At 33.7% G+C, this 10,559-nt stretch overlaps 1 protein-coding gene across 1 annotated transcript; it reads left to right on the forward strand.

Moving 5' to 3' along the window:
• The first annotated feature begins 472 nt into the window (after positions 1-472).
• LOC125841601 (F-box/LRR-repeat protein At3g48880-like) lies at positions 473-1,516 on the forward strand. Its single transcript, XM_049520758.1, has 2 exons — positions 473-873; positions 961-1,516. The coding sequence occupies exons 1-2, from the start codon at positions 473-475 to the stop codon at positions 1,514-1,516; spliced, it is 957 nt and encodes a 318-aa protein (XP_049376715.1).
• Positions 1,517-10,559: the final 9,043 nt, after the last annotated feature.

Consider the following 10,559-nt stretch of genomic DNA (forward strand, 5'->3'; position numbering starts at 1 on the left):
GAGAAATCGTTGAGATCACTGGCCAAGTTAAGTTAGAGACGGTTTTAGTAGAAGTGAATGTCCTCCATGTTAGCGAAGAATAACAACACTAGGTTTATGAGGAATGTAAGGGTAGTTCCAATATTTTCTTTGATTTTGCTCTCTGTAATGATTATTTTTATCCAAAATGTGATAATTCCATTAGCTATGGCAGCAAGAACTTAGTTTTCCGTCGTTATCTACAACCAACTTAATTCCAGGTTATATTTTCTTAGTTTCTTCACTTTTGGGCATCACAATACTCTTCGGACGTATTTGTATTCTTTATATTTCCTGGCTTAACTTTTTATTCTTTATGGTCTGATTATATTCATAAGAACACAAATGACAATAAACAACATCAATTTGATGTTAGGAGTTCAAATATTCTTCTGGATCTAGAGAAGTAATAACCTTTCTTGGTTCTACAGGAACTTAAGAGATTGAAGCTTTCATGATGTCATTTCAAAAACAAGAAAAGATTGAAGTTGTTGTGATGGAAGAGGGAAATTCTCCTTTAAGGAGATGGGAGGACCTTAATAATGATATGTTGGTGAAGATATTCCAATCCTTTGACCTTTTCCAGTTGATCTCTGTAATTCCTCAAGTTTGTCCTGCATGGCAATCAGCTTGTTCTGACCAACGTCTCTGGAAAATGCTGGACTTGTCAGTAATGCAGTCAAATTTCGTCAGAATTTCAATACCACCATATGTATTTATTGACACTCCATCTCGTGAAAAATTAACCCGCATCCTAAAGATATGCTTGAACCTTAGTCGTGGAAACATACTGACATTGATCTTCCATTACAATTTGTATGTTGACAACAATCAGTTGACTTATACTACCAAGAGGTATTGTACCTTAAATCAAGAAACTGTATAGCAAGCATCAGGCATCTAAGATAATTTGGACAACTAATTAAATCTCCTCTTTTTCAGGTGTCCACGGCTTAAACGCCTTGTTATGCCTGCTTGGGAAAAACTAGATAAGCAAACGATATGCAGTGCTTTTCATGAATGGAAAGATCTTGAATCACTGACGATGCCTAGTTTAGAAAAACCTGCATATGTCATCGAGAAAATTGGAAGGAGTTGCAAAAATATTTCCGAACTCAAGATTATGACTCCATGCGACATACTATTTGCATCTGCACTGGCCTCATTTCTTCCAAACTTGAAAGTGTTGAGTGTGAGGTGTACGGAGTTATCTAAACCTGCTTTGGTTATTCTCTTGGAGGGGTTAAAAAATTTGAAAGTGCTCAACATATTGCATTGCATAATTACTGAATACCTTCCTCCACCTGCACCGATGAAAATTCTGACCGAGCTTGATGAATCCATTCTCAAAAAAGCGTCTAGGTTAGACAAATTCCTAACCTGCATGAGTGACTCGTGCATCATGTGTCAGCGCACTCGAAATGATGAAGGGTTCATGAGGTGGCATAAGTATGCAGACCTCTGGAAAGTGGATGAGGTGAAGTCTATTGCAATTTGAAAATTTTAAGAATATTTTGCTTCATTAGTTGAAGGTGCAGACGTGCAGTATAATGTGTAAACTTGTGTGTATGAAACACAATAAAACCTTTATTTTATGTATTTGTTATCTATTTAAGTATGTATTGGCAAGTGTTGTTGACAAGCATATGGGAGTATAAAGTAATTTTTTTAAAAGCACTTTCGAAAAAAAAAAACATTGTCAAAATAAGTTAGATTTTAGAAATTTGATCAAACATAATATTATTCTTCTACATCGTTTTGCGAGTTTTATACATAAACTCCTTGGAGGAAGATGACATGTTATGTGAGCATCGCACTTAAAATGCTCTTTTAAAGAGTTTCAAGTGATATTATATGTGATTTTTTTTTTTTACTTNCAATTTCAAGCTACTTCATATTCATTTTAAATTGTCGGATGTAACACAATTAAAACGAAATTACATAAAAACCCCTCATAGAACCTGATTATAAAGTCAACACAAAGTCATAGGCTCTTGCTTAACCTATCATTTTCCGAGTCGTTACACATGTTATGTGAGCATCGCACTTAAAAAGCTCTTTTAAAGAGTTTCAAGTGATATTATATGTGATTATTTTTTTTTTACTTTTGAGTAAATTAGGTTAAAATAACCCCCCAAATTATTATCATTTTGCTAATTTCAAACCCAAATGATAAAATGTTCACCAAACCCTATGAACAATCATGAATTCATTGGGTAAGGTGGACTCATTTTAAGATTTTTTATTTTATTTTCCTACGCATTCTGCATCAAATTATTTCAATATTTTAGTATATATTTTTAACTAGGGGTTTCAATTTAAAGAGAATTAGAGTCCATGAGGTAATAAAAAAATTTAATAATTTAAATATGAAACTATAAAATAATAGTATTAATTGAGATTTTTTAAAATCTATTCAGTCTATTTACTATGTTAATGTAACACCCGAGAAGTCTAACATGCATGTCAAATCTAGAAAGTTCATGAATTAGGTTTGCAAAAAAAAAAGTAATACTCCTTCAAGTAAAGAAAAGATTTTCGAATTTGGCTGAAATTTAGGCTTCATTTTAAATTAAATTTACTAAAAGTATATTAAATTAGTAATTATTTAATTAGTAAGTAAATGAAAAAAAACATTTTATTAATCAACAAATGTATTGTTGTCGTAAGTGTTGTAGTATTTGCTCAAATTATTAGAGTAACTTTTTTTTTAAAACTTTTTACTGACTAATTTGAATTTATTTTTTTTACTTATTTTCTTGTAAAGTGTATTATGGATGCCTCATTTTTTTTAATAGATACAAAAATTAAATCACAATATAGCTGAAAAAAATAGCTTTACATTTTTTTCTTACTTTTTTCTCTTTTTCTATTAATATTTTTCTTTATTTCTCTTATTTTTACATTAAATAAAAAATAAAATAAAAATAAGATTAAGAACTCAAAATACAAGATGTTTGTTGTAAATTGTGGTGGATGTCATGTGTGGGCCCACTATTGTTACTGTAGGAGTATCACCTCCCCAAGTTATATTTTGCCTATATAATAGCAATTCACAAAGCAATAAAAGGACACTAAAAATTGGTTGCATCTCCTATTTCACTACTTTTTGTCTTCCTCTTGCTTTCCTCTTTCCATTTGACTTTAGTTTTGTGTTGATTTTATAACATGTAATGCACGAAGTTCTAACCAAATTTATTATTTTGAAGTTGAGTTTTTTTTTTCTTCTTCGAAACAAGCTATCTCTTTTGAAAAAAGGTATGAGTATGCACTTACCATCGTTAGTGCTTAAAGAAATATTTTTTCTTTGTTTCTGCTATATTTGGGATCAATTATAAGTTATATTAAGAATATCATTTAATGCCATCATTCCTATTACCCCATACATATTAGTTATCCGTATAATTTTAATTAATCAAATCATGTGTATTGATCCTAAAAATCATGTATATGCTCCTAAAATTGTTCATTAATTTTATTGGTTTGGTCATTATCTAGAAACTTAGTGAGCATTCTAACTAAAACAGAGGAAGAAGTATTTTATTATTGATATGATAATATATGATGGAGATATGGTAAATACAGAAGATGAACTTATAAAGTTACATTCATCATAATAAAATGAGTTCCTCAAGATTTTCTTTATAAATCCATCAACCTCTTTATCACTTTAACACGCCAAAAATTTTAAATCTGAATTTAAAAAAGAAATGAAATGGGTTCCTCAAAATTCTCAAATTCTTGTTGTGATTCCAACAAAACCCAGATGAAAAAAAAGGGAAAATTGATTGTCATTTGCAGAAAGTTTTGATCCTATTTTTCTGATTGTTGATAAAGTTATTGACTGTTTAAAGACCGTCAATAATTTTTTTCATATTTTGTCAAGTGTGATACTACTTCTTATAGTTTGGCTCTTTAGTTTATAATGCTTGCTATGTGTCTTACATTGAAGAAAAATAAAATAAATTCATCAATTTATTATTACAAAGTCTTTTTATTTATTCAGAAGTCAATAAGCAATGACAACTTTTGTTGCTCTTTATCTACCGCAAAGGTAAGTGTGGTTATATCTTTATACATATTAATGAACTTTCTCTAAACAAGTACACTAGTATTTGAAAAGTAAAATTGCATACAAATAGTTTATTTTTCTTCTCATATTCATTACGGGTACAATCTTTTGATTAGATTATAATTTATTCATGAAGGGGCTAATAGAATATTATTTATCATGTTTTGAGTTTATTGGTTATATTTTATTGAAATTTAATTCAATCATGCATATATTTATAAAGCAACGATAGTTTAAAGGACCGTGATTGAGTTTCATGCATCTTGGTCTATCATATTGATTGAAATTATGGTAAAAGATTCAAGACCCGTCGTATTAAAAGGATATGGTATTGGGTTTGCGTTCCATTAACCTAAAACGTCTTTTTATAGGCAAGACATTGGATTTCAAATCACAATGCACTATATTGATGGTATAATGATTACTGGGCAAATTAATATGCTCTAAATAAAATTTGTGAAATTCGCCCAATTGATTTGCTCCATTCTCTTATGTGAATGTGATAGCAATACATTAAAAGTCTTAAGGATGACAAAATAATTTTATGATTAAACATATGAATATGGATGTGAAGAGACAAAATTATAATAGTCATCATTGTGATAATTATAAAAGAAAGAACACTACGAGTTCTCAAAATGACCTTTTAAAGAGTGAAGGTAATTTTTTGACATTAAAATGATATGAAAGGTCATTAGAAAAATGTTTCTTATGAGACCTAGTAATTTGATAAGTTTATAAATCTTCCATCAAAGAAAAGGATGAAAAAGTGGTGAGACACTTGACTTTCAAAAGTGATGTTGAGGTATGTCATATAAATATGATAAATTTCAAAGCATGACAATGAACTTCTAATTAAAGGAATAATTATGAAGCATGTATATATGATTATCACCAATTCCTTGAAGAGAATGTGACTTGTGATTAGTATCATGAAAAGTGGACCATTCTTGAAAGTGAATGTGTCAAGAGATGATGAAAATTATAAATAAAAACATACTCATGTATGATTTAAAAAATACCACAACTCACCCCTATGGGATGTTGGAGAGAAATAAAGAAATTTTATGTTGGTATAAATGGTCATTGGTCAAGTACTTTTAGTACATCACAAATATTGTGGTACGTATTATGATGGACTATCGAAATGACAAAAGAAGGAAATAATTCTTGACCACAAAAATTTATCATTGATTATGTATCTCTGTACGTCAAAGTATTTTGCCTGATATTAAACAAAAGGGAGGAGATACTAATGACAAAAATAAATCAAGAAACAAGTTTTGCTTGTAATGATTTTGACCATGACAATAATGATATAAATTTTTCCTTGAAAGAAATGTTACCACACAAACAATGCTATGAAATATGTGGTAGTATCTACTGTTAATTGTGAGCTTTGGTGAGCTAATGTGCTACTACCCAAAGAAATAAAATTGCTCATGATATTGAAATTGTAGTAAGTCTCCAAAGAAATTTTTTAAAGACTATAAAATATGAAAAGATTTAAGATCTCCATATAATTACAATGAGTTATAAATATTTATGTGAAAGATTACCATGTTTTCATGTTGTTTGTGGTAACTAAATATGAATATGATGATGTAATCACATGCAAAATAAACTAGAAGTTTATTGAAATAAGTATGAGTTGGCATGACCGGTTGATGACCATCCCAGTTCAAATATGATACAAAAATAAATGAGAATTCATGTGGTTATATATATATATAATAAATTCTTCAAGAATTATCTTGTGTTGTTCTCATGATAAAATTATCATTCACCAACTAAGGTTGAAATTGTTTCTCCTGAAATTTTGAAATGTATAAAAAGGTGAATATGGGCCCGTTCACCTGCCATGTGGACCATTTTCTATTATATTGATGCATCTATGTTATGGTCACATGCGCTTTATTATCAACTTGCAATTTGATTTTTGCAAATGTTGTTTGGTCGAACTGTTAAATCAAGAGCACATTTCAAATTGTAAAATTATATTATCCAAGTGGTTTAAGCATAAATTATATGCCTCCAATGATAACTAAATCATTGGTTATGAGAACAAAACTCCCAAAAGAAATTTGGTATGAGATGTGTTATTTAAAGTGTGGTAACACTTGTACGCATCAAGCCAACAAGGTTCCCCTATCACAATTGGTTCAGGGACATGAACTAAATAATTCTCATCTAAAAATTTAAAAGTGCGGTATATTATTTCATTTCTCCACCATTACGCAATGGACAAAGATGAGTCCCCAAATAAGGTTGGGTGAATGTTAGATTCTCTAACATTAGGGGGAGATAAACAACTGAAAAATAAGTTATACATAATGAATTATCATTGGTATGATCCTCGTTGAAGAGATAATTTAAGTCAATTGTCAGACGCATTCGATGACCCTGTGTTATAATCCAGTTATAAATTGTCACGATCCAGACCATCGTGATTGGCACCCACACTAACCCTCCGGTGGGAGAACCACTACTAGAACCCAAACTAACAACTCAATCAACAACTAAGCCATTTAAAGTTATGGAAGCAAGTTCAAATGCTAAGGAAAGAATAGGGAGTTCCATAAACTCCAAACAAAATTCTAACAACCAAAACAAATGTGGAATAACACCTAGAACCTGAAAGTCAATGTACCAAAACTCTAACAAGATCCATAAGTCTAAACAAGAAGGGGTATAACCCCATACTATACATAAGAAATCTAAAGAACTAGTCTAAGTTTGAAATATGTACATAGATAGAAAGAGAACTCGAGGCAGCCTAGAAGAACAACTCACCCTTGAATTCAAGACGATCACTGATCTTCTAAACGTGATCTATCAATAACCGCCTGAAGATGTCCTTTACTCAACAAAGAAAGAGCAAGTGCAGTATCAGTACACAACTATAGTGTACTAGTAGGATCACGCGGCTATCCCACTAAGTGCAACATAAATAAGTCATTACAACATAATAATAACATGCATACACCGAACATATACAATATCAACATCATTTACCAACAACGTACAATTTCACAATTCTCAATTATACAATTATGTCTAGTCAATGGTCCTCTCATGGAACCTAAACCCAAACCTAAACTGTTAGCGTACCGGTTCATGGTACCCAATCCAATGTTTATAACCGGTACCCAATCCAATGTTTATGCTGAAATGTGGTAACTGATCCCATGTTTATGCTGGAACGTGGCAACTGATCCTAGTTAGTGTGTTGGAACGCAACACCCGATCCATTCAACAAGCCACAATCACAATCACAAGTATATTCTCAAATTCATACCATCTAGTCATTATTCATGGCATTCATCATTCATCTATCCTCATTAACAATTATTGTGGTCAATAATGCAAAATTCGCATACATACATGTATTATAATGAAGCAAGAACAAACATACATCACACAACATGAAATCATAACCATCACCTACCTCAAAACAAACTTGAATCCCCTAAGAAACTTGATTCTTCCCTTTTCAGATTCTTTTCGCTTATTCTTGGTCTACAAACAATCACAATAATGGAAGAATCAATAAACAACACCTAGTTATCTGGATTATAACTATAATATCAATCCTATGTAAAACCTTTGATCCCCCATACCCAGATTAGGGCTTTTTCCAACATAATTTTCGGATCAAAACCCTCCCCCATCGATAATTACCCACGCAACTAAGTTCTACAGATCACAAAATGGATTCGGGGAGTGAAAACCTTACCTTTATCCTCAAGAACGGTGAAAAAATATCAAGAAAACACGTGGGGTCGTTCCTTAGCTCTCAAAGTTGAAAAGTGCAGAATAAAATGTTTTTGAGATTTATTTCTGACTGAAGTTGCGCTTGTCCTACTATGGTGACACTCACCCCGCTACAGCGGCCCCGCCCTGGCGGGAAAATCTTGCCTCAGCGGCTTGCACGGAAACAGTGAGCAATATTAAGAAATCCAAAACCCCCATTTCACAAGATACCTTCAACCGATGACACTCAGAAACTATCTGTTCACGCTAAGATCAATTTCGGGAGTTCTACTCGCCTGAATTCAATTTCATAAAGTTGTATGGGTTCCTTAACGTCTTAACTATATATTCATGTGATCAGAATCATAATTAGATCACCCAATTATTACCAGATTTCCCTAGTCCTTAATGACTCTGATTTAGTCCAAATCTCGACTAGGTTGGGAAATACCAAATTACTACGAAAAAGTTTTTCGGCCCAAAATTTTTCCCCATTGGCTTTTTTATAACGACGAAAACCGGTCGTTACAATAGATACCAATTTACCCATCACTCTTCCCCGAGTGACAAACTTAGGAAAAATAGGCTAAAGAAAGAATGGAGTAGTATCTGAATCGACGAACAACTGGGGATACTTGTCTCGCATGTCCTGCTCGGTTTCCCAAGTAGCTTCCTCAACTGGACGATGCTTCCATTGAACTTTACAGACTTAATCTCCTTGTTCCTCAGCTTACGGGCATCATGATCAAGAATTGCATTCGGTTCCTCCTCATATTGGAGGCCCTTGTCTAACACAATTGATTCCTATTTAATGATGTAATCCCCGTCACCATGATATCTCTTCAACATGGATACATGGAATACGAGATGAACTCCTGATAGGTTTGGAGGTAAAGCCAATCTATAAGCCACTAGCCCTACACATTTAAGAACCTCAAAGGGACCAATTATCGTAAACTTAGCTTGCCCTTCTTGACAAATCTCATCACCCCTTTCATGGGTGATACCTTAAGAAGAACATTCTCACCAGTATGAAATGTCATGTCTCTTACCTTATGATCCACATACTTCTTCTGTCTACTCTGGGCTGCTAGAAGCTTAGCTTGAATACTCCTCACCTTATCTTGAGTATCCTTCACTAAATCAACCCCCAAAGGTTTCACATCTCCAGCCTCGAGCCATCCTATGGGTGATCTACATCCCTTCCCATGTAATGCCTCAAACGGTGCCATATATTATTATATGAGAACTCACGCAAAGGTAAGAACTTATCCCAATGCCCTCAACATGTCTTCTAACACTNACGAGATGAACTCCTGATAGGTTTGGAGGTAAAGCCAATCTATAAGCCACTAGCCCTACACATTTAAGAACCTCAAAGGGACCAATTATCGTAAACTTAGCTTGCCCTTCTTGCCAAATCTCATCACCCCTTTCATGGGTGATACCTTAAGAAGAACATTCTCACCAGTATGAAATGTCATGTCTCTTACCTTATGATCCACATACTTCTTTTATCTACGCTGCTAGAAACTTAGCTTGAATACTCCTCACCTTATCTTGAGTATCCTTCACTAAATCAACCCCCAAGGTTTCACATCTCCAGCCTCGAGCCATCCTATGGGTGATCTACATCCCCTCCCATGTAATGCCTCAAACGGTGCCATATATTATTATATGGGAACTCACACAAAGGTAAGAACTTATCCCAATGCCCTCCAAAATCAATCACACATGCCCTCAACATGTCTTCTAACACTTGAATAGTCCTCTCTGACTGCCCGTCCATCTGTGGATGGAAAATGGTACTAAAAGTGAGTTGTGTGCATAATTCTTCATGTAACTTCCTCCAAAACCTGGAGGTAAACTGCGTACCATGGTGTGAGATGATAGAGAGGGGCACCCCATGCAACCTCATTATCTCTCTCACATACACCTTAGCCAATTCTTCAGCATTAGAATCTATTCTTACCGGAATAAAATGGGCTGGCTTAGTCAATCTGTCTAACACTACCCAAATAGAATCAAACTTTCCCAAAGTCTTGGGAAGACCAACCACAAAATCCATGGCTATTCTTTCCCACTTCCATTCCGGAATTGGCATTCTCTGAAGCAAACTTGCAGGCCTTTGTTGTTCATACTTTACTNAAAGTCTTGGGAAGACCAACCACAAAATCCATGGCTATTCTTTCCCACTTCCATTCCGGAATTGGCATTCTCTGAAGCAAACCTGCAGGCCTTTGTTGTGTATACTTTACTTGTTGGAAATTTTGACACTTAGCCACAAACTCCGCTATGTCTTCTTTATGCCAGACCACCAATAAATTCACTTCAAGTCTCGGTGCATCTTGGTCACACCCGGATGAATGGAATATCTCAAACCATGGGATTCTGTCAACAATTTCTGAATCAACTCATTAACTCGAGGGACACAAATCCTTCCTTTAAAATTGATCACACCTTCCACATCAAGAGTGGTCTCTTGTGTCTTACTAATCACAGTCTTCTTCTTAAGCTCATTCAAATTTTCATCCTCAAACTGTTTGGCCTTGATCTCTTCAATGAACTTGGCCCTTACTTCAATGCTAGCTTACACCCCACTTTTTTCTTATATGCCCAACTGCATGAACTTAACATCCAACTCCAAATCATATGTTGGATATTTCCTCTGATGCACCTTCAACTGTAGCGATGCATAAGTTCTGACATTCTTATA

Source organism: Solanum stenotomum, chromosome 1, assembly GCF_019186545.1.
Source record: "Solanum stenotomum isolate F172 chromosome 1, ASM1918654v1, whole genome shotgun sequence".
In the NCBI taxonomy this organism is placed as follows: Eukaryota; Viridiplantae; Streptophyta; class Magnoliopsida; order Solanales; family Solanaceae; genus Solanum; species Solanum stenotomum.

What these genes read in the sequence shown, in the direction of transcription:
- LOC125841601 (XM_049520758.1), top strand. Translation starts at nt 473, where the DNA reads ATGATGTCATTTCAAAAACAAGAAAAGATTGAAGTTGTTGTGATGGAA. An exon ending in TTGACTTATACTACCAAGAG is followed by an intron (nt 874 to 960) that starts GTATTGTACCTT and finishes CCTCTTTTTCAG; the next exon opens with GTGTCCACGGCTTAAACGCC.